This window comes from Pleurodeles waltl, chromosome 7, assembly GCF_031143425.1.
Source record: "Pleurodeles waltl isolate 20211129_DDA chromosome 7, aPleWal1.hap1.20221129, whole genome shotgun sequence".
Classification (NCBI taxonomy): Eukaryota; Metazoa; Chordata; class Amphibia; order Caudata; family Salamandridae; genus Pleurodeles; species Pleurodeles waltl.
Genome location: NC_090446.1, coordinates 1,133,774,601 through 1,133,800,442, shown reverse-complemented (window position 1 = coordinate 1,133,800,442; position 25,842 = coordinate 1,133,774,601). Strand labels below are relative to the sequence as shown.

General features: G+C 42.9%; 1 protein-coding gene across 2 annotated transcripts in view; it reads right to left on the bottom strand.

The window, feature by feature from the left end:
• SAP30BP (SAP30 binding protein) overlaps window positions 1-21,130 on the bottom strand; it is a 178,512-nt gene extending 157,382 nt beyond the window's left edge. For both annotated transcript variants that reach the window (XM_069200164.1, XM_069200165.1), the window contains exon 1: window positions 20,890-21,130. In XM_069200164.1, coding sequence (XP_069056265.1) covers window positions 20,890-21,040 — 151 coding nt within the window. In that variant the 5' untranslated portion in view covers window positions 21,041-21,130. The remainder of the gene's footprint in view (window positions 1-20,889) is intronic.
• Window positions 21,131-25,842: the final 4,712 nt, after the last annotated feature.

Genomic DNA, 25,842 nt, shown 5'->3' with positions numbered 1-25,842 from the left:
TTGGACTACTGTGTTATCAATGAGTGCTTTTATCTCATTCTTTCATTTAAAATTGGTGCGTTCTATTAAGTACTAAAAGTATTTATGTCTGTTTTTTTGCAGTAGTTTTACTGTGTACTTACAATGATGCTCCTTTTAATTACAGGGCATCATTCTCTTTTGCATCACTGTTTGTGAATTTTGTATTATGTGCAAGAATCGGGGTCTGGTGGCTCAATGGACTAATGCATCCACTCCATGAAGACCTAATTGACCATCTGGCCAGGAGTTGAAATCTTGGCTGGGCCTTTCACCCTTTCATTCTTCCTAGGTCTTTAAAATGGGTACTCTTGAGTTGGGTAAGAAATCAAACCTGTTATTCAGCACCAAGAGTTGAACATGCGCTTTACAGATAGACATGTTTTGCTAGGTTAAAAAGAAACTCCTTATTATAAAGATTCTTTTATTTTTAAACAACTTGGGAAACATTATTCTAGCAACGGCAACAAACTCATTTTCTGTGAGAGACCTGGGAAAAGTGCATCCAGTTATGAGAATTGAAATCTGCTTCGGATGTTGCTAATTTATGCACTCCTATAGGATTTTTGACCAGGTATTGATATTAGAAATCCATTTAACGTGGATGTTTTGTGTCAAAGTGGTAGATTATTTACTTTTATGAAAACCTTTAGACCCGGTGTCTCCACCTAGTCGATCACGAGTTACCAGTAGCTCCCAGACACCTTCAGAGTAGCTCCTCTTAAGTTTATTTCTAAATAAGCAAAGCACAGGGTCACATTTTCTTTTGAAATTTAGGGAAGGCTCTGTTTACTTCACATTATTATCATCATCATCAGGCTGCAGAATGCACAGCCTGATAATGAGCACCACTCAGTCAGATTTATTGGCCAGGCTGGGGCACAGAGGTGAAGAGCTGAAGCACTAAAGTAATTAACTCTTAAATAAAAGTCCTTTTGGACTCACTATTGGAGTGTGAGAACAAATGATGTTTCTGAATGCCTTTCAATGGGCGAAAATTAAAATGATAAGTTACCTTAATGATTAACCCTTCATTTTTTCTCCCATTTAGAAGTGTCACATTTACAAGCAGCAGGCCTTTTGCTCCCAGCAGCCAGTAGACACTGTGTTGTTTCTTTTAAATGGGAGAAATTTAAAGTGAAGAAACTTTTTCTATGGCACATGAAGTATGACTGTTTCTCCAATTTATATTCAGCCAACTATGTCTTAGGGCCTGCTTTATAGTTTAGCGGAGTACATTTTTTCCCCACTAATGGCAAAACCATTTTGAAGCAGCCACCAACTATATTTTCCCCACATGTTTTTTAGTGTTCAGGAACTCTGGATGATAATAGCTTTCATCCTGCCCTTTTGTTCAGGACTAAGAACAACCATGCCAACTACCAGTTACAGTCACTTGTCCCATCATCAACCGAAAGAGCCATTTGCTCTTAGTCACTGAAAGAAATATGAATATCTTTATTTTTAATGCCTTGTTCTTCGATTTTTTTTTTTTTAAATCCGAGCAAACCTAGCACTACATTACTCGACTCCTCATCAACATTTAATAACCTTTTGTTAGTGAAACAAATCACATAGATAAAAAAAAAACATTGTCTAAAGGCCTAATCACTCTTATGTGGATAAACTGTCTGACGCATCTCAAAGAAGCTCTTGACATTCAGAACATACACCATCCAGTAACACTGGACAAAAAAAAAAAAAAGAAGAGGCACAAACAGAGAGAAACAATGTAATGAAAACTTTGTGTGGATACAGAAGCACAGAGATACCTCCTACATTGAGGCACACAAAAAGTTCCAATTAGCACCCTTATGAAGTCTCTGCTGCTACAAAGTCACACCTGATGGCCCTGAGATAAATACAGGACAGACTTGGCTTATTAGACATCTGGAGAAGTTGGAACCCGACCACCCAAACATACTCCTGTTACTTCCCGGCCACTGAAACCTATAGTCGCCTGGACAATGTGTTCGTACAGACATCAGAGGTGCAATATATTGCTGAGGCGCAATACCTGGCGAGATACTCGTCAGACCACTCTCCATTGCTTATTACCTACTCGTACAATGTCCCCCACTCTCAGATACCGTTGTGGCGATTGAATGCCCCATTGCTTACAGACCTGATATTTAGAGACCAAACTGAACAGGGTTTATCATCAAGTTATTCTGAGTACAATTGGAGGTCCACAAATAGGTGGGCTATGGAGTGGGATGTGATGAAGGTGGTAGTTAGAGGGGCCTGCATTTCAGCAACAAAAGGTATAAAACATGCTCTGGAAAAAGAACTATCTGCACAGGAAAGCGAGCTTGCCAGATCTGAAAGATCCCTTTTGGAAGGGAAAGTAGAGAGAGCACAGTGGAATGCGCAGCGAAAAGCAAGTAGCAGAGGTATGGGACCAGCTGGATAAACATATTAGATTGGCCAGTCGAAGACAGTGGTACCTGGAGGGGTATAAATCAGGGCGCCTATTGGCCCGTCTCATAAAAACAGATAATCAACCCCAGCCAATTCTTGAAATGCATGACACACATGGAAACCCTAGTGCAAACACAGCAGGCTATTAACAAGGTTTTTGCAGCACATCTAAGAAGGGTCTACGAAGAAGACCAGAGGGTAGTAGATAATTGAGAGATAAATGCGTATCTGCAGACTATTATTCTCCCATGTTTGGTGCAGGAGGACTGCAAGACCCTAGCGGCTCCTGTCAACAGAATGGAACCTCTGGAGGCAATTCAGGCTTTAAAACCAGTGAAGTCTCCTGGGCCCGACGGCCTCCCAGAAGAATTTTATTGCTATTTCTCTGAAATATTGGAGGATGAATTACTAGAGGGCTATGATGAGGCTTTGGAGAAGGAAGACTCGCCGGGACCCATGAAAAGTCCTCATAGTGGGGATCCCAAAGCCGGATAAAGACCCTACTGTGCTGGGCTCTTATCGGTCCTGGGACCTCAGTGCACAGCAACGTAGTGGTGGCACGATCTCTACCCTTTCTCCCACAATTAATACGCGAGGACCAGTCAGGGTTTAGAACACGTAGGAACACTCTGCGTAACATTCACCGACTTGCCCACGTGGTTTGCTCATTGAGGGAGGTAGTGGATGAATATGCGTTGGTCTTCCTAAATATACAGCAGGCATTTGATATGCTCCGCTTGAGCTATGTCTGGATGGTGCTTGCTGAGATGGGATTGGGCCCACAATATATTAAATGGTTAAAACTAATGTGCACGACTCCGTAGGCCAAGGAATGTACAGGCCGTACAGTCTCGGCAGCAAAAGAACTTCAACGTGGTACCCGACAGGGTTGTCCCTTGTTGCTGCTGATTTTTGCTCTAGCTATGGAGCCCTTAGCATGTCAGTTCAGGCAGAGGCTCTATAGCTGGGGGAATTCATGTGGAAACACTGGAGCACATTGTCTCCCTTTATGCGGATGTCGCATTGCTCCATTTACAAAAACCAGCCAAAATGGTTCTGCTTGCAGAGACCTCAGGCTTTAGAGTGAATAGAGCAAAAGCTTTCCTCTTCCTTCTGGGGGAACTGATCGCCTCCCCAATGGCACAACTCCCAAAAGTAGACCAACCCTGGGTTACCGGCAGAGTACGTAATCTGGGAATGTTTATAACACTAGACGAGACTACAAATTACGAGATGAATATGGGCAGAGTAGTTGAGGGGTTGCAGAGATCTATCCAGTTTTGGAATACACCGACATTGTCTATAATGGGCAAGATACCCCTTTTATAGATGGTGGTGCTGCGGAGAGGTCTTTACGTCATGCAGGGCACCTCTTATGAGATACAGAGAAAAACGTTCTGTGAACTGGATTCGCTACTGGTGGAACTACTATGGAACGGGCGGAAGAGTGGGGTCAGTCCTGCCATACAGTGAAGGGAAAGGAAGTTGTGGGGGCCTTGAGATACCGGACCTAGAATTACTACTTAGTGTTGCAGCTTCAGCATGCCATAAGCTGGTTAGATACAGATCCTAACTGGTAGCGCTCCCTCTTGATGTCCACTGACACTGTACAGCTACTCAGGATGTTATTGATGAGGGGGAAGAGCTCTCCTAGACAACTGACCTCACCAGTTTCGCATAATGGCAAAATTATGGGAGAGGGCAGTACAAACAGTAATACAGAGAAAACCTTACGCTCCCAATCTAGATATATGGATCATACCTCCCTTTGCACAGATACAGAACTCAATGTCAGTGGAGAAATGGCAGCAGGGTGGCTGTCTAACGCTAGCTGACCTGTACTCAAATGGGAGATTCATACCCCTCCAAGACGCCATAGAAACCTTTGCATTAGGGGACAGTTCCTTCATTATGCTAAAATTGCTGCCACAGCGCTGCGGTTGTGGCCGACGTTCCCCGAAGCCCCAGTCCCCACTCATACGCTGCTGGTCTATGGCGGGAGGGTTCAAGTTAGTGACACACTTATATCAGGAATTAATAACTCAGGGATGTGGAATTCCTATCGCCCGACGCCTGGGACATCTTGTTTGGGGTCAAGGACAACAAGTTTTTATGTTTACTTTGTCCTTGGGACAAGTAGGTCCAACCCTCTGCAGCACAAACCCTTTAGCTGCCTGTTTACAGAGAGTGGAACTCTCTGCAGTTGAGGTAATGTGTTTCCAAAAGATAATGCTATTCAAACTTGTATTTATGGTTCATTATTTGAAAGCCTTCATTATTAGGGTGAGTGCTGTAAATAAATGTTTTAAGGTCACACTACACTACTGACGTTGGTTCCAGTACAAAAAAAAAAAAGTGTATACACATGTTTGAAAAGTTTAGGCTATGAGGCTAAGTATAATGCTCCCAGAATGCTCTCTGGTTAGATGCAAATGAAGTGTCATTTAGTAAAATGTTTTGATGCATGCTAGTATTTCCCAAAAATATTTCTAATGGAAAATCAGTGTAACCATTTTCAACACGATTATGGGAAGCATGAAAATAAACAAACACTGACAAAGCCAACTGATCTGACATATTTTTATAAGTCCTTTAGTTTCATCAATGCGTGTCTTGTTTTGACATGGCTTTTATAACACTTTATTGTTGTGGGAGCTACCAGGCCCTCAACATTGTAACAAACACTGGCAAAAAAAAAAAAACGTTTTTGAACTCTAAAAGCACACGTTGCCACCAGTGGCATAAAAAGGCCCTGCAGCCGCCCTCCAGGGGGCCCCTTCAGCACAGCACCTACCCTGAGTGAGTCTGGAGAGGGGGCTACTCCATGTTCTTTGCAAAGGGGCACCCTCCAGTTTCGTTATGTCACTGATTGCCACTGTAGTTCCTGACACTGAACAAAACTACTTTGTGTGCCAATATGCTCCTTGTGGAAGAGTAGAATGCGATCAATCACAGTAAAGCCAGCCGAAAGAGAGAGAAATAGAAGTTTAATAAAAACAAAATGTCTTAACACCAGACCTAATTAGGGACCAAGACCCACATGTAGGTAGCTTTTTGCATGGACTGCCTGCTCTGAAAAAGAGCAACAAAAACGTTTCATTTTTCATTTTTGTAATGCATCTTGTTTTCCTTTAAGGAAAACGGGCTGCATTACAAACAAAAAAAAACTGCTTTATTGAAAAGCAGTCACAGACATGGTGGTCTGCTGTCTCCAGCAGGCCACCAGCCCTGTGAGGGCCGCCATTCGCAAGGGGGTCGCAAATTGCGACCCACCTCATGACTATTCATGAGGTGGGCATTTGCGAAGCCCTTGCGAATCACAGATGGTGTCAGGGACACCATCCTACTTTCGGATTTGCGACTCGCAATTTGCGGGTCGCAAATCTGAACCTACCTACATGTGGCCCCAAATTCTTAAAGAAAGTCACAAAAGTGCACCCATGGTATGTGTCGTACCCCTATAAAATATTTGTGAACTGTATTTTAGCATGGGTAAATACGCATGTGTAGATTTGCTCATGTGAAAATCTATTGAGTATCTGCACGTTCATTTTCCCTCCAGCCACTTTCTTCCCAACCCTGGAAGAAGTTCTAATTCTGCCATTGTCAGGAGTAAATGTCCAACCTTTCTTATTATGGGAAAATATTAGAGAGAAGCTGGTGAAAAGCTTTAAAACTTGCAGATTAGTAGATTTGCAGACTCAAAGGCATTCCAGTCCTGGAACTATTGCTTACTGCTTCCTCCAGCCCCAGTATGCAGATCTGCAGAAAGGTGGCAAAATAAGGAAATTGCTACAGTAGGGATTGAAACTGCAAGTATTCAAGCCCTACTATGGTAGTAGCCCTGGCATAATCAGAGAGGCTATTATTAGAGATCTTACATAATGAGATTGCTGCCATAATTTGGCGCCACACTACATGGCACCAAAGGGACAAGTAGATCTTTTTACAGGACAAGTAGATTTGAGAAGCAACCTGTCCCCTGGACAAGTAGATATTTTAATAAATTCCACACCCCTGATAACTGATAGACAGGTTAAAAAGCTGAAAATAGAGGAGAAATGGGAGGCGATTAGTGAGGAACTGGTCTCCCCGAGAACTGGTCTCAAATTCACAAAGAGGTTCAGAGGGTGTCCGTCTGTGCTAGATTCAAACAAATATAATACCATATAGTACATATGGCCTACTTCTCTCCCAAACGACTCCACGCAATCTACCCGGCACCTGACTCTAGATGCCCTAAATGTCTAGACTTAGATGCTGACCTGTTGCACATGATTTGGAAGTGCCAACGGTTACGCAAATACTGGGGTGAGACGCAGTAGACCAGATTAGGGAAGCCACTGGGTGGGACATCCCCTTAACTATCAGCGGCTGTCTCCTGGGACTGCTGTCTCGCGATCAGAAGAAACAGCTTAGCAGGCGATTTGCAGTCCTGGGCCTCACGGTGGCCAAGAGAAGAATCGCAATACACTGAATGAGTGACCGGGCCCAGACTAAGGAGAGATGGATGAAAGACTTGCGGGAATGGACGAACGTGGAGGAATAACATATAAGGCAAACGAGAAAGGATGCATAACTACCTGCAGTGCTACTGGCATTGGGTCTAATGACACAAGAATTTGTGGGGGCAATATTTGAGGCAGACTGGGTCAACCTCTCAACATGCTCCAGGGTAGACAACCAGTAGGAGACATTCACTAGGCTATAAACCTACAGACTGGCTTGCAAGCGATATTAGAAAGCTATTGAACCATACAAATTTAGGCAAGAATATAAAAGGAGAAATACTTTTTATCAAGTGAGATTCCTGGCATGGGAGGGCTGGGTACCGAGGAGGGGTTGGGGTGGGTGGGTTGGGAAATGTTGGGGACTGTGTGTTAGATCTCATTTTGTTTAGCTTTGTTCAAAAGATGCTGAAATGCAATGGTAGCTCCCAGCTAGAGCTGGCCAGGAATGCTGTTAATCAGAGTTGCAGGAATATTGTTGATTCCAGAATGTAAAGTGTGCAGGAGACATTAATACAAAAAGTTATATAAAAAAAAAATAGTTGACCAGTGGCAACTGGACCTACACTGGCCTCCCCTAGCGCCTCAGGGAAGAGCGAGTCCTGAGACTAGAGATGACCTCCTTATGCTCATGGATACCAGTGTTGCCCATGAACACTCCCCCACACCTCTTTAGCATCTCAGCATCATGTGTCCTCAGCATTAGGACCATTCTTTGCTGGAGAAAGGATACAAAATACAGAGAGGACCCCAGAGACTGCTGGACATGGCAGGTAACTGTCTTACTAGATCTAAGTGGTCCTTGTGACTGGCTCCCAACCAATTGTGGCCCTTCGGAGCGAAGATTAGTTGCTATATTAGCCAACTGGCTCAAGAACAGCTCAGCCATTTACATCTATTTATTGCATCCTTTTTAAAGTGAACTACAGTGATGTATTTACCTTTGAAAAAAAAAACATAGCTCTGGTTTTCCTTGATAGATTTTTTTCATTTTGGTGTCTATTTAAAGATGAAAAATACAACCTACTTGTATAAATTGGAGTTGGTTATTCATTGTGTGGTGTGTCTTACGTATTTGCTTTTTTGGTACTTTTAAATGCTTTACACTTGTTACTTTGATTAAGCCTGAGTGATCTGTGCCACATTTAACCATGAGTGAGCTAAGGGTTTTATTAAAGAAGCCTAGCTGGGCCTCATAGAGATTGTGACATTATTACATGGTGCAGTCTTACAACCACACCACAAAATTATCCACTTTCCCACAGCCAAACAAAGTTTTTCTTAACCATTCTCAGAAAAACATTACCCAAGATCTGGAGATATCAGCGGTAAATGATAAAATCTAGGACAGTAACCATTAAGGACTACAGGACATGAAGAAAAGGCCTCACTAACTTCCTGAACAAATCCTTTTAACAACAGGTTCAGACAGAAACAACAGTGGTAACAAAAAAACCTTGCAAAGAGCCCCTGGACAATCATACAAAATAAAGATGAGTTCTTCCAGGGGCTAATGTTTGGGGACTAAGTATGTCACTAGTTCAACTAGCCATTGGCATGCAACCTAACTCTTTGCCTCCCTTTTCTCCTTGAACTAGACATGATGAGGCATCTCAGACTACCCCAACTGAATGCAGGACTTTATTCTCACATTATGCTTCCAACTATCAGGGAGTGCTGGTGGGTAGATCAAACATATCGTTCACCAAGGGATGTGTGTAAAGAATATGTGTAAACCCTACTAAACAATGTAAAAACATCCCAGAAAGCAGAAAAAATTAAGTTAGTTCTCACTCTATAATGGTGACCCATTAGATTCTATTCAAACAATCAGAGGTGGCATTCTGTCTAGAGAATACATTTTAGGAAGTGTAAATAGCATCCAGTTCACACGCTAATGGGCAAATTAACAAGATTCCTTTAAAATGCGAATGAGAAAATAAAGAGCAGACTAAAATCGTTAAAGTAAAAAACATAACTGAGCACTAGTAAGCCTGTAAGTTATTCAGATGTCACAATGGTTCCTGCATCGTCAACGGTTACTTCCATACATACAGAAACCAATTTTGAGAATTGTTTATGCCCTGCCTTTCTCGTAACAAACTATGTAACGCTGCTAAAACTGTTGAAAGAAAGGTCCAAATTAATCTCAGCCACTGGTTATTGCCCCGGGTCACATTCCAGTCCAGTGTTTTTCTCCCATTTAGGGTATCCACTGCGACAAACAATATAATGATGAAAGGAATGCTCAAAATAATCGCAGCGCCAATATTGCTTTCCAGACAAACAATATAATGATGAAAGGAATGCTCAAAATAATCGCAGCGCCAATATTGCTTTCCATAAGGCTGGTCTCCGTCTGGAGTGGCATAGTGGACAAAAACAAAAACGGCCTGGTATGCAGCTCCCAGTAATTACCAGTGGGGGAGAATAACTCAATAATTCCTTCCATCGCCTTTTTATTTTCCTTCATTAAACCTAAGCAGAATCTGCAGAACAATGAACTGGGAAAAGGAATATTGCAGGGGTGTGGAATTCCTAATGCCAGGGATACATGGTTTCTGGCTGAAGACAATAAGTTCTGTAATATATTTAGTCGACTGTGCGAGTATGCTTTCTACCATACCTCCTGCAGCACAGACTTCTTTCCACCAATTTAAAGTGCAAGGAAGTCATACTGAATCAGTTTAATGTGAATATGTAACACACAATGTGTAAATGTACCAAATTACCAAAAATCATAAATATGGGTCATTAATGCTAAGGCTCCAATGTTAGGATGGGCGCAGTAAGATAAAAAGTCAGATCCATTCTCACCTTGTACTACTGACAGAGTGATTCCAAACTTTTAAAATGTAACAGATTGTGGTTATTGCTCCAACACTGCCACTGATTTACCCGCACAGCCTCTGGACGTAAATAAGTGATCTCACATCACTCAATACACATACTAAACTCTACCATTAAGGTAGGAAAAGCAAAACAGACCAGCAAGAGCCATTTTGTTTCCAGTGCAGCTTGAAAACTCAAGTCGGTGTTCTGGTGCTTGTTCAGTTAGGAGAGTGCTCTTAAACTTGAGTTCTTGCAGCTACTGAGAAGGCACACCACAAGCAATAGTGTTAACTCATTATTCTGATTTACCTCACTGAGGATGATGTCACTGGAGGTGGGTAGGAAAGATTGAATTTGTACTGTGGATGGTAGATGGTACTGGAGGTGGAAGGGTGAAGTCTGCTAAAAAACGCTTAAGAATAAAGATCAATTTGTTTACTGCAAGAATCTCTTCCATATACAAGACAAAGCAATGACAAGCTCAGCACTATGTTACCCACATTAGGTACAAAGAACAGGTACTTGTGGTGAGATTATATACCATATTACCATCATAAAAAGAAGGAGAAAAGGATCATTATTAAATCATATCGATACTCGATGACATTAGAGCTTACAGCTCACTGGTGCTATTCTGAATTTTTAATTACTTATGACTGTCTATTCTGAGAAGAAAAATTCAGCACAAAAGAAGCAGCACTCAAAGAACGCATGTATTCCAGTGACGGGCGTGAGGAGCATCTCACCATGGTAAGCTAGAATGCAGAAGCACTAACATTGCTAACCTCATCACCTACAAGTGATGCATGAACGCATGTACAGCAGGGCACACAATGTGGCCTACATCTCGGCCATTTTGGGCTCCTGGCTGATGCGCATATAAACGAATAACCTGTCCTTCACAATTTCAAGGATGAAAGCAACAGAAGAATTGAATGGAAAAATATTAAAAAGAAAAAAGAACTCTGGAAAATAACTGGTGACAGTTTGCAAAGACTTTGTGATTATTGAAAAAATATTTGTGTACCTTAAAGTGGATAGCAGCAGATGTGTTACGAAAGAACTTCTAATTTAATGCTTGCACAACAGTGTTCTTGGCATATTCAGTTTAGGAATTTGCTTAAGACTCATGTTGTCCACTTAACCAGTTATTAGAAATTATGAGCCTTATTTAGTTAATTTCTTTTGTGATAATTTATAAGGAAGGGACACTGGAACAGTGAACTATTAGTGTGACTAAATCATTTTAACATGGCACATAAGAGACATGTTATGCACAGTTTAGACACTTACACTGATGCCTCTAATTTCCTTCCTGTCGATTCTTTGAGAGCCTGGAATACCTGGTCAACTGCATGTCTACAATTGACAACGATTTGTTATTCTCAGATAAAAAAGAAAGTCATTTTACAGTATTTACCTAGGCCTAAAGGATTTCGACAGTACATTCTTTTTTAAGTGCTTATGGTTAAAGCAAAGTCTAATTTTCTCATTTGACGTTTTCCTCAAGCATGAAATATTTAAGGAAACAGGCGTAGTGTATTTTTCAAGATGAAATACTTGTGATGGTGGAAGGTATAAGTGAACATGATAAACACATTAGAAAGGTTCTATCAGAGAGTGCAAGAGGCAATGTAAACAGAAAGAAAATGGCGATCCTCACAAGAGCCCGCCTCCTGGAATGCCCTCAGGGCCTCACTTCAGAGTTATCACCACATACTGGAAAAAAAAAAAAACAAGAAGAAAACTCTGACCCAGAGGATTGAAGCCAGCAACAACAAATACAAAGAACTATTCACCATTGTCTAGGAATTAACTTATCCTGCAGCTACTTCCAACTCTATCACCCTGTCACAAGAACCCTGCAACCAACTATGACTACTTCCACAACAAGATATTATGATCTACAGGAACTTCGACCCTCAACCACACCCTATTGTTGCTTCTTTACCTCTGACCACCACCACTAAGATGACCCCTCTCACAGAGTGGACCACGATGACCAACTTAGACACAGTGGCCAGAGGCCTTAACCCTCATTCCTTCGTCTCGTTGTCTAGTCCCCATCCTCATAGTAATTCTCTGCTTAGCCAACAGTAATGCCAAGTGTAGTAATTTGTAAGAGATTTTCTGCACTTTGGGCTTTTTTATCATGCCCAATAGACACACGCCTGGTGAGAGTGGTACCTCAACCCCCACCCAGAAATCCTGTACTGCTGCACAGCTCCATGCCAGATGTAGGAATGTAGCCTGTCACTCCTCAGCGAGCACAACTCGATGGCCTAGCACAGTCTAAAAGTAGCAGCCCCACATGTCACATATGTGCGGTGTAGAAAGTTTAAGTGTAGTAGATTGAATCTATTATTACAGGATTCTGTCCTTACCAGAGCGCAGGCTTATTTCCAGTTATCATCAATGGTGTCCTGCAGGTCTCACTCCCATGCCCCTCTAGCCTTATACGTGGCCTTCATCAAGTCTGCCCAGGCTGTTGCATATAGCAATGATATTAAATGTCTATCTTCTCCCCAGCTGATCAGACCTCCTAATATCTGATGGTGGTGGGGCCCCGGAAATGTGTTTCAGAGCTCTTTAGACGTGTTCTGTGCTTCTTGTAACGTATGGAATTCTGTACACAGGAAGAGATCACCTGCCAGCAGGCAACCCCCCCCACCCCCCTCCACTGTATCACAGATATGTCTTCCTCTGTAGCTCTGAAGGGTCCAAGATCCCAAATATTTAACTGCTTATCAAAGGGGGCCCTTCGCAGCACCTTTTTATGGCCTCTTCCATTAATTATGCTGTTTGCTGAACTAGGTAGGGCAACAAAACAGTTGCACAGCCCCCTTTCATGAGGATATGTGGTAGGGTCTCCCTCCCGGTTAGGCCCCGTACAAGCCGCTTCTCCCAGTTATCCGTGTTTGTTAGCCACTGGGAGGCGTGCTGTAAATGTACTGCATCGTAATAAGAGCGCAGGTCCGGGAAAGCTAGTCCCCCCCTCCTCAAACTGTTGTTTCAGAGTGTACAGGGCCATCTGGCTTCTCCTCCCAGCCCAAATTAACGATACAAGGAGGCTGTCACTTACATGAAAGAACCTATCCCGTATTGGGAATGTCAAGTTCTGTATTAAATAGACATCGAGGTAAGAATACCATCTTTGTCACTGCTGCCCTTCCCATCACCAGCAATGGAAATGTGTTCCAAAAAGGTGATAGAGCTATGAAGGCCTTGTAGTACCTTTTCCACATTTACTCTTCAGTGTTCCTCCGCTGTCCTGTAAACCATGATCCCTATATATCTAAATCTATCTAATTCCCAACGGACTTCCAGATCGGGTAATCGGGTTAGCCATGTTGTGGCCAGTCTTCCCAATGGGTATAGCAGTGTTTTCTTGATGATCACCAGAACTCTCTACAACCGTCCAAATTTCTCCAGATTTTTTAACAATATGGGTATTGCCTTTGTGGGAGTGTACAGGTATAGCAGGGCATCTCCCACATACAAAGAGACTATATGGGTCAAGTCCCCCACCTGGGGGACCACCAGAGACTCGACCGCCAAAGCGAAAAGAAGCAACGAGTGAGGGCAAATAACGTCAGCACAATTTCTTGTTCAGACTCAGAGGATGCATGAATCATGTGCATGAGCCTCCTCAGGTTAAATGCTGTACTGCATGCTGGCATAAAGTGGCACTGATACTCATGTATAAGATCTGGAATCACTACCAGTAGGCGTTTCGCTATTACTTTGCATAATATTTTGATATATGTATTAATCATGGTTAATGGTGGGTAAGATGCAGGGTCATTGGGGCCCCCATCCGATTTGAGTATCAGACAGTATTCCTTTGCGCATGGTCAGAGGTAACATCCCACATTTACGTGATTCTAGTAGCACCTCAAACAGTCGTCCTGTCAGTGCTGCTGCATACGCCTAATAAAACTCAGAGGGGAACTGCCCCCCAGGGGTCTTAGCTCTGTTCAGCTCATCTAGGGGGGGTCCTAAGTTCTTGTACTGTTAGGAGCTTGTCGAATGCATGTGCTTACTCTGCAGTAATATTGGCCAAGGTCAGTTCCTTAAGGAATTCCGTTATTTTATGTCGCTGGGACGCTTCTCCTTGGTATACTTTCTGAAGGTGTCATGCCAATGTCTCTAAAATATCTGCCCTTCGTGTATCCAACCTCCCCTCTTTATCTCAAATTTGTTGGATTATCTCTCTTGCATGCTTTAAAAGCCACGCCAACAGATGACCTGATTTGTCTCAATCTCTGTGAAGGTATTGGTGACAGGAACTGTGGGTATGTTTATCTAGAGTGGCCCAGGTCTCCTGTAAATGCCGCTCTGTGTGTACAATCAATCCCCTATTCTCAGCAGAGTGTCTCCTGGAGTCATGTTAGTGGCTGTGCCTTTTTTCTGTATATCTGCTATAAACTTTCTCTGCATCCCGCAATTTATCCCAATACAATTCCCTCTCATGACAGCTTTTAGCACATCCCACTCTGTGGCTCTAGAGTCAGTCGTGCCCCAGTTATTGTGGACATACTGCTTATGCTCCTCACCTATCACTTCCCTGCTTGCTGTATCTGTAAGGATGTTGGGATCGCTCCAAAACAGTCTGATTTTTGCCTAAGGACAGGAGTACCGGGGTGGGATCCAATAGGCATCTCCCCATATATGTAACCGTCTGGAGGGTGTAAGAATCTAGTCCCGCCACGAGAATTTTGTTGAGTCTGCTAAATGTACTGTGTGTCACAGAGTGACAGTTATAACCCTGGGTCTGCGGGTGGAGAGTACAGCAACAGTCTATGAACCCTAAATTTTGCATCACCGGTTAAAAGGAGTTTGTCATGTGTGGCTTGCTGCCAGACTTGGGTGGGTGCCCATCACTGCGCCCATCAAGAACACAATTGAAATCCCTGTCCAGATTAGTGGGGTGCCCACGCTGTTGTCCATCAGGCCCTGCATGTCATAACATTGTCGATCATCCGTGTTTGGGCTGTAACAGTTCAGAAGGGTCACATCTCTCCCATCTAGTGAGCCCTGCAACAGTATGTAGCGACCGCCTACGTCTGCCTCAATATACGTAGGGTACTCCGGGTGCCAACCATATCCCAACCCACTGGCATTGGAGGAATAGGATGCCGGGTATACTTGGCCTCTCTATTTCTTGGCCAATTTTTGGATCTCTGACCCCTTATGGTTTGTCTCCTGAAGACACGCTATTTGAATCTTGTGTCATCATAGAAATGCACCCTGTAACGCTTAGTGTAATCCCTCAGTCCTCTGACATTCCCGTGAGAATAATTATACTGTCAGCCACGGAAAGGTGCTTTCTGCCCCAAAAGGACTATTCCATCCATCCGCTCCGATAGGCCACCTATAGGGCCTGCCCATATTGTATTTACCTTCCACTCCATCCATCCATGCACCATAACCAGTAACACACCCCGTGAACGACAAAGAGGGAGGTGGCATGACAAGGAAGAACTGAAAATGATCCCCCCATCCTAGAAACCCAGCGTGAACAACTGAACTTGTGGCCTTCCATGATTATGAGCGCTGCCAGGACTTGCAGTCTAAGCCCCATCCCCCTAACTTTTCCTTACCACAGCAAAGGAGTGGGGAAGGCTCCATACCACTCAACCATTCATGCTTGGGAGTGCCAGCGTCCTGTAGACATGTTTCTCCCACTGTGCACGTCCCTTTCAAGGACAACCCACTCCCCCCACCCTTCAAAAGAAGCTGGCCAAGAGGGTCATCATGAGGAAGTGAACAAGTGTAAGATAAACATAACATTGTGATGTACAGGAGCGCTGATAATTTTCCCCCGCCTTACAACCATTGGGGCCCAACGGAGGCCTATCCCCTAAAGAGTCTGGTGTTACGTCCCACTAGGAGTCTGATATCTCTCCCATGTTGTCCATTGCTATGGTTCCATCTTCTTGGACCACGACGAGTCCTCTGTCTGCTCCATTCTGACTCTTCTCAGTGTAGCGGGAGCCCAAATAGGTTCCGGATCTCCCCTGTGTTGTGAGGGCACCCTGCTTTATGTGAGAGTGATTCTCCCATGCCCTTTTTAATCCTTGGAGTCTTATCCCACATCTCAAAACACTACCACACCTCATCTGGAGACTTGAAAATTTTTATTTACTGCTGAAACCACCCGCAGTTTGGCCAGATATGGTAACATGTACTTGAGTTCCATGGCACGTAATTTGGCTTTGAATTTCAGGAAGTTCTTTCTATTTTCCTGAACCTTCTGTGTATAGTCAGGAAAGATGGAGAGCTTACGGTTTTCGTCCTGAGTGTTGTTGGTTTCTCGTGCTGCACGCAGGATACTGTCCTTATAGTTGAGGATGCAGGCCTTTGTTGCTCGAAGTGGCGCACCCGGTCATGGTGGAGGCACCAACGCCCAATGCACCCTTTCGACTGCAAAGAGTTGCGACAGACCTAAAAGATGGAGCGTGTCCCTGATCCAGCTCTCCAGGTAAAGTTCTGTTGCAGTTCCCTACACACGTTCCTCTAGAAATCCTTGCAGGCGTAGATTGTTGCGGCATGATCTCCCTTCCGCATCTTCCACCCTGAGCTCCAATTTGGTGGCCTTGGATTTGACAGTGGCCTCTCGTTTGAGCTTGGTGGCCTCTGCCTGCAAATCCACAATCGTTCCCTCTGTGACATGCACTTTATCAGATACCTTTCTCAGTTCCACCCACATGCGATTTACCTCTATGGCCACAGTCTCTATCTTGCACTCCAAGGCCACGCTGGAGCCCTGGATCACCTTGCAAGGGCTCCTCAGCGTCCCATTCCATAGGTCTGTCTTTCCGACCGTTGCCTTGCATGCTGCTGTGCCGTAGGGGTCACCAGGGCATACTGGTCCAATGTGCTTCCCTGTGTGGGGCCACCATGCCTGTACATTCCCATGGGCAACCAGGGGACGATCCACCCCCCGTCTGTGGTGCTTCTTTCCGCCTTCCAACAGCCTGAGCCCTCCCATACAAGGCTTCATGAATCAGCAGTGAAGCCCAGGCCGTCAGATCACATGCAGTGGTGCAGGGATCAAATGGTTTCACAATCCCTTCTCACTCTCCCCATATAAGCCTGGGCTGTGAAGCACTCAGCAGGTCCCACCCAGTGCAAGATACTTGGTTTAGCAGTGGTCTTCACCTCTGATGTTGGTATTCTCCTAGCACAGTATTGGGGCAGGAGCACTGGCCATTCCTGTCCCCCAGTGTGACGCTTCTTGTCCTTCCAACTTTAATTGTCCCTCTGATGACTCTGTATCCTTGATGACAGTCATTCCCCCCTTAACCCCCACCACCCACCCACAGGTTCTCCCACGAAAGGTCACCATGTCCCTGTTGGATGCTCCAGTTTGTAACGATGGGGGACTGGGGGGATAGCACTTGCACCCTTCCACACTCAGATGGTATCATTAGCAGGTTTGTTGCAGCCCAGACCTGTTCCACCTTGCCTCCCTTCTTTGTCTCCTCCGTTTCAAGGGGCGTCTATTATTTGCTCCTCAGTCGCAGCCAGGGAAAACCCACATGCAGCGTCAGGGCAGCCCAGTGGTGTAATCTCATTAAGGAGGCAGGCCTCTGGTCTCACACACCGCTCCCCAGGCAGCTCTACTGATGCGGCGGCAGGGGGCCGAGGGTATAAGCGCTGCAGGCCACCTCCACCGCTCCGTCGGCACGATCACATGGTTAGGCCTCCGTGCCCATCCCCACACACCGGCCAGAGCGCAAAGGTTCAGCACTCCCCAGCGGCAATTCATTGAGGGGCAAGAGGTGTGGATAACCCCCCCTCACCACCCCAAAATCTGTTTCTTCCCTGTCAGGCACAGTTTGATTGCAGGATTATGTGGGATGGCTGCGCAGCCTCTTTGAATTGCGTCCTGACGGCCATCCTGTGTGGCCACACCTGTTCAGTACATTTTTAACCTAAGAGTTAGGAGAAAAAGGGAGTGGTCCTAGCTTTTGCTTGACGAAGTTTGTCACTAACAGAAGAGTGCCATGCAGCAATGGAGCATGAGACACTGGCATGTGTTTGAGAATTAGAGCATTTCAGATATTTTGTATGGGGGGGTCATAATTTGAAACAGGCACCGACCAATTAATGGATTGCAAAAGGTGTCACCTTGTATTGCCTAGATCTGAAGATGTTAACTACAAAATAATGGATAAATAATAGTGTCGAATTATTGGAGTAGAGAACCTCTTCTTTTAAATCAAAATCCGAAGATTGAATGGGAGGATTGTTGTATTGCACTCTAAAAGGCTAAAGAGGTATGATGCAGAAACAGAGATGATTAGTTAAAAGCTGACAATGAGGAAAACGACTTGTGTGTAGTAAAGATTTTTTTTATAAGAAGGCTAACCAAATAAAAAGAATCTTAGCAATGTTCTTGAAAAGTTCTGGGAGATCAACTGTGAATTGGGCATGTCAATTGAAAGAAGATGGAGTCTTTGATCGTCATGGAAGCCATAAGGGTGAGGGAACAAATTGTGAGCAGAATTCTGAATTCAGCGCAGGAGAAGGATGCCAAGGGCTTCTGAGTCGATCCGAACATCCAAATAACCTTCTTTCAAAACTAAACGACTACATGTTAGAATAAGACGTAATGATCTGTCAATAAAAATCTAATTGTTAGCACTAGATACTTTTGTGACAAAGTTATCACATTTCTAAAGGGGAAGGTGTAGTGTTGGTATCTCAGCATTCTGAGTTATTTCAGTGAGGATGATATAAAAAAAAAAGGGAAAGTATGGAACGCGGGAGGATTTGTACTGTGTGTGGCAGCTGGTACTAAAGGTGGAAGGGTGACATCTGCTGCCCCTGGCTGAAGAATTAAGGTAAACAAGTTTACTGCAAGAAGCATGGATCTCTTCAATATACAGAACACATGTGCAGGTTGAAAATTCAGGTGAGTTTTCTGCTGCATGTTCTGTTACCAAAGGGCTCCTAAACGGTTCTCTTGCAATTACAGAAAGAGGCAGTTCAAACAACAGAGCTGCTTGTCGTAAAACCTATACAGTTTTAGCAGCGGCACTTGCACATTATTTAGCTATCCAACCAAATTCCAGGAAACCACACCATTCTCTGAATATCTCATACAAACATCGCACACTTTCCTGCACGCAATAGCTCTACGGGAATTTCTGCAAGAACAACAATTACTTAAAAAAAAAAAGTATACAAAAAATATAGGCAACCTAAAAGACTCACAAACACTGTAGACACCTGACCCATCGTGCATTTTCAAAAGCAACTTTAAATATTGTTTCTCTAAGGCATCGTTCAAACAAATACATGTTTTGAAGCGTGTCGATATTTTTAAACATTTACTATTGCCTTATTTGAGTGGCCTAGTCAGCTGAGTCAGCTCAATCACGTTTGCACAAGAGTCGCAAGTAAGGCAAGTTTGTTGTTACTGCAGCTGGTGAAAAAAATTCTGACCCCTGTAGTTAAACTGCAGATGGTTGAACATGCCTAAACGCAACAGTTTAAAAAAAAATCCCAGTAAACTCTGTGATATGTGAATTAACCTCACTTATTTCAGGTATGGAAAGCTGCCAGCAGACCTTTAGTCTTGCAAAATGTACAGGTGGTATAGCTACAGATGTGCAAATATCGCCCATCGTTAGAAACCACTCCTCCTGCTAATAGTTTAACTACCAATTCTATTTTCACAGCTGAAGTATCCATTATACTGCCATACACTTCTCAGTCCTTATGACTGTACTTGGAAGTGATGGTGTGTGCCCGGAACAAATTACTGAAACAGTATGTAAACTTAGAGATACCCTCACCATATAGCTGTTGGACTTGGAGAACGGGGATACAGATGTGTTCACTCGGTCGTCCTCAAAACACTTGGGGAGGACATCTGAACTTGCCCTATCGCTAGCTACAATGAGGCAGATATATGTAACAATACCATCAGCGTCTACAAAAATTACAATCTTCTAGTTACTCTTCATCTCTCTCCTAGTGTGAGCAGTTTCAGATGACCTCGCTCAGCCTCCTGCTTTTCGCGAGGTCAAATCTGTTCTATCATTATGATTTTCACTTTTGCAAACATTTGAAGTGCTTGTCAGAAAATAGGTACTCAGTTGATGGCGGGCTGGAACAAGCCCTGTAGGACTTAGGAAAAAGGTATAAATCTCAAACAGAATTTGGAACGTGTGCTCCACATAATATCTCTACCACCAATAGGATCAAAGCACAATCCTAACAACTAAAGCACAAAGGATAAAAAGGAAAAAAAGAAGGAAAAAAAATACTAATCTATCAGTCTCTAATCTCGGGCTCCGGAGTAGTGTGCTACACGCCGCAAAGTGCTTAAACACCTCATATGGGGTAGTAAGCGCTATAAAAAACATTTTACAATTGCAATATACTGAACTATGCAATAGCTGGAATTTTGGCATAATGCGAGTACAACCACATTAGGAGGCTTGCCACGATCTCAACGCTGGTTTTACCAGATCTCACAAATACACAGAACACCTCCAGAATTGACATATATGGAGTTTCTTCATATCCAGAATTTGGTAGACTACAAAACAGCCATACACGGACGCTAAGTACAACCTAAAACCTGGCACGATGAAGAATATGGCACGATCAAAGCCTGGTATTATTAGAGCTCTATTATCAAGAGAACAATGTCATAACATTCCTTCACTGCACAACACCAAATGGAATAAGTGAATAGCAGTAAAGTCACCACGGCGGGCTCCGTCAAACGGCCCTTCCTCCACTTCACTGCCCCAGGATTACCAAGACCTGTCATTCTCTTCGCTCGAGTAAGTCAAAGAGGATCCACCTTGAAAAAGTAAATACGACTAAAGACGATTCATTTCACAGCATTGTGCCACGGAAACAGAGTGGAAATTATCTACTTGCTTTAACATCCCACTCTCACTTAAAATGCATTTCCTCACATACTACTCGCCATCAATGTCTCACCTACTTAGCGTTTCCCAGAGGTCTGACTCCTACATCATAAACCTCCTTGCCCGGGGTACTCAGATACTCGCATGGCAACTCTTACCCTCCACCCCACCAAACTCTTACCCTCCACCCCACCAACACAAAGAGTCCTAACCTGGTGTTCGCTCAGCCGAGGGCTCCTCTTCAACCACCGGCTCCTCGTCCAATCCCGGCTCAACCAGTTCATCATCGCCACCACCAGACTCAGCTTCCGAGTCTTCGTCATAGACGGCTAGAGTTGACAACACGTTCGTCCGGCCCTCCATCACGGTCTCCGTTGCGCACCCTGATGACGTACAAGTGCCAACATGGCCGCATCAAGTTGCCGTCATCATGGCAACTGTTTCAATGTTACCCGCCCCCAAACAAACTGAGCACCAATAGGAGGGAGCTTAAAAGCTTAGTGGGTCACGCTTCGGCGTCAAAGCGCAGCGGCCATCTTTTAAGAGGCACTGTCCCACTTTCTATTGCGCGTAATAAAGAGAAGCACTTCGGAGAACGGAATTTAATGTTTTATTGTCTCTTTTTTTTTTTTTACTTTAGTCTGGGAATTTGCATGTTAATGTTAACTGAGTTCAAAGCTGGACATTGGCCTCATGTCAGGTGAAAACGAGATAGAGTGTTGTTACTTTTCTCGGAAAGAAACACCGACCGACCATCTGTGCGCCATTAGATGTTAATAGGGGACCCAAGCAGTAGTAAATAAGTAATACATTATGTTTGTTCTTCTTTCAGCTTAGTAATTCTGGTTATTTTGTTTTGTAAAAAAAACATTTGGGATGGGAATATCATAGACAGCGTTACAGTTTTCTTGACTTGTTATGATTGTTGTTTTATGTAGGTTTATATTTCAAACATAAGTAAATATCAGTTTTTTAAGATTTTCCTTTTTTAACCTGTCTAGTCACGAAAATCCCCTCCCAGCCGGTACAATACTGGTCAGTTGGGCATAGATGGCATGTTTTCAGATTTCTTGTGCATACATGTCAACATTTCAAAACAGCAACGCTGTAGATAGCAAAAACAATCGGGGGCATTTATTTTCCCCACTGATTAACAAAGAAACTGATGACATTGTAGACAGGTAACAGCTACAATTCATTTTATTCAGGTTAACTTTTTATAACTATTTATATTTCTATTAGTTTTGAGATTCTGTGTAGTATTTCTTTTAATTTTGTGGATTGCGTAAGCAGTTAAAATGAAAAAACAATATCGTTCTTGCACTGCTATGTGGAACAGGGGGTTAATCAGAAAGCAACGATTTGTTTAAATCCTCAGTTTGCTGACTCCCAGGTTCAAAGGTCACTAGTTCTGTGCTCAGCATTAAGTTGCCTGCCTACTTAGGAAAAGCAGAGTACGGTGAGTAAGAGGTGTCAGGGCCTGGTCTGGACTATCTGTCTCAATGTTTGCAATGGCTCTCTCGGTAAAGACCACAAGGGGCTCAGTGACTAACTCCAGCGTGAACGACTGGTGCTGAGGCTCAGGGTCAACTAGTGAACTAGTCTTGCACAGTGGGCACACCGCGCTATCTCCTGCCCTCCATATATTGTATCTAAGTATTTTTTTATTTATCTATGTAGGACCGTGCAAATGTCATAGGAATGTACTGACTCAAAGATGCGATTACTGCTTAATACCATGTTATCTCAATTGTTTTTCATTTCAAAGTACAGTTGAAAAAAAATGTCAGCTACATCTCATGCCCATATCATTGCCCCCTCCTCTGAAATGCATTCCTTTAAAACAATTTAATTTGAACAAATAATATACGCACTTTACAAAAACACACAAATTAAATAAAATAGTGGCAAATAAACCATATAAACGGATTCCTTGTTTTTTCTGGAAAGTGTGGTTTCTTTAAGATGTGAGCAGTAACGCCTCTAAGGTGCATTCTGCAACATGCCTCTAAATGTCACAGACATTTCTAAGCTGCTCAGATACCACCAACCCTCTTTATTCCCAATCCCGCCTGGACATGTGATTTGTTTAAAAAAAAACAGATACCACAATTTAATCCTAGTAGCATCGCCATTCTACATTTAAATATTTTCAGGTCCAGGATCACAATGTTGTATGCATAAAGCAGTGAAATGATTTGACAATGACCCAATTTCTGGGCTTCCTCACATGATGCAGCTAGAGCTGATGGTAAATCAAATTTATAAAAAGAGAATAATAGAGGAGCTAACTGTCAGCCTTATTTGATGCCGTTGTTCATCAGAAACATAGGCTATAATCCACTCACAGTCGCCCCTGCTAGCGCACCTGGTCCTTAATAAGTAAACTTATAATGGGACGCGTATAGGTCGATGAACCTTTTGATTTGCATGGGCTATCCTAGCTATGGTGTAACCAATGTGCATCAATAAGCAATACACAAACCAACAACCAATAAGCAAACCACACCATGACGTTTAGTCATGAATAACCACAATGCAGTGTACGTTTTAGTAATTTTTATTCCCTATTAGTTACAGTACTAAGTCATGAGGTTAATTCAAACTTTATTCAAATCAACTCAAGATTAATTCATTAGTGACCACCAATAACATAATCTAATCAGAACTTAAGGAAACATGCGTTCTAATGCCTCAACATAAGCCAATTAACAATGAAAATGTTAACATGAGTAGCAGGGTTCAGCAAATCACTCCGTCAATCATTTGTCACCATATAGGTCAACGTCTCAAAATAAGAATCCTACCTAACCCAGATTAGCATTAGCATGTGGGACTTCATGCGAAAACAGTTCAGAACATGAATTTGGAAAAACATCTAACTTGACGGAAAGCTATAAAACAGCGCAGTTGGTACCTAGAAAGAAAAAGCACAAAAAGTCAATCAGTCACATTGTCATAGCTACCTATCCACGGTATTGATCAGCAACAAAGTCAGTCTTCGTCTTCAGGTCATCAATCGATCAGCATCACATCAGGCTCTCAAGAGCTTGAGCCCAATGACAGAATCTTAAATCTCTTCGAACATCCATACCTAACCCCGAAAATCTATTCTCCCCATCGGTTCTCTGTAGTTTTTCCCTTTGTCATGACATTGTATTCAAGTCACCCAGCCTATCCCCCAATTGCTAATTGGTCAATTAGTCACACATTTATTTACATAGCCAATGGATAAAACACACCAAATCTATAGATTCTAGTATTTCATGATTCTCAGACTGTTGATTGGTTCATTGTACAATGTCCTCATCATCAGGCTCGTCAGGTATAAAAAATGTTGCATCTTCTTCTCCAGTCATTGTCCCCATTGTTCGAGTCCTGGGAAAGTACGTCTTGTCTGCTTTACACAGTCCTTGTTACAATTATGATTCCACCATCTCCTGTCCGTCGGTTCACACGTAGGATTTTTGCTGAGTAGATTTTATTAAACAATAAGCAGTTCAGGGTCAGTTCTCTACTGTGCGCTAGTAATTCAGTTTCTGCATGAGGCCTGGAAAAACTAGGCTACAACTTCAGCTAAGGTAACTCTACAATATAATGCGAAACATACGTTATATATCTCAATATGTCATACTACTACATTATTTTAATACATTTTCTATAATTCATTCATGTTATTAGTACATTTTGTGAATCTTGGTAGCCACGCTCCGAGGGCACATTTTCAAACGTGCACATTAATTCTCTACATTATTTAATTCTACAATTTATTAATATTAGTCAAAAATGCATAAACACTTATTAAAATCTCTAATTAACATATTGTCTTCAACACCCCCAATAAGTACATGATATCAGGTAGAAGAATAAAGTGCAATAGTAAGGACAAGCAGGTAATCTGGGATTCATAAAATTGTAAGCTTTCACCAGAGTGGGATGGTCTACATGGCAAAAGCTGTGGAGAAGTCAATGCATGAGACGTAGACTGGCATATTACGTGCCACCACATATTTCTCCAATATAAGTTGGACGGCTGGAATATTAGATTTGAACCCAGCCCCTCCAACGGAAAGATGTTATTGACCTCCTCCCACTCTTAGAGATGAACCAGCAGAGTTTTAGCAAAAAAATATCCCTTATTGAGTCAGTGGGAGCTATTTGCCTGTACTTCTTAGGGAGGGCAGTAGAGCCCTTTTGTAGCTGTAAAATAATACTACCTCTCCAGGACGAAGGACTTGAATTAAATCAAAATATTCATTAAAGAGAGCATCCAAATAATCTGACCACAGGTCCGCTTCCACTTTTAGATTGGTTATCAGAATTTGGTCATGGCCGTAGCTCCGGATGGTCTTGCATTATGTATGACTTCTTTGATCTAGATCATCGAAGGAGTTACTAATTCTCCCCCTTCAAGGAGGGTAACCACCAAGGATGGAACATCCTCCTCAGCTAGAAGGTTGGCTGAATAATGGCTTGAAATATACGACCACCGTTCGGTACTTGGGATTGGGTTGATTTTAGGCCTGATCCTACTCCCAGCTGAAGTTTTAATTTTATGCCAAAGCCTTCTTGAGTCCTTATTTACTGCAGCCTCCCGTAGGTCTTACCAGATCTTATCACACTAAAGCGTTTTTGATGGTCACTTTCCAACTTGTTCACCTTTTTAAGAATAATTTTATCGTTTTTCTTCTTCCCCTTGAGAAGGTTAAAAATGATGCCTTTGCAATTTATTCATTAATTTGTTAAAGCTAAATTCCTTAGGGCCGAATTTATTTACCTATGACTCCCTAAGTGGGAACAGGTTTTCTGCAACCAGGGTCTGAAAATCTTTCTTAAAGGAGACCACCAAAATAATATTCCTATTAGCAATCAGTTGTAACATGTTTATTAACAAAACTTTTAAATTTCCTTCTCAGGAAATGTTCCAATGTACTTTCCCATTCGCTACACTATGGTGCAGGCTTAAAATTCCAAAGCAAGGACTCTTCCAGGGCTAACCTCATGTTAAAAGAGATTATTTTATGATTGCTACACGAAGAGTCCAACAGTACAAGGTTAGTTAGCAAACTGAACATTTGGAAAGAAGTAAGACTATAATCAATTGGGGAGGTCTTCTTGCCACTCATATGTAAACTGGACAGGAATATCATTGGGCAATCTTCCAT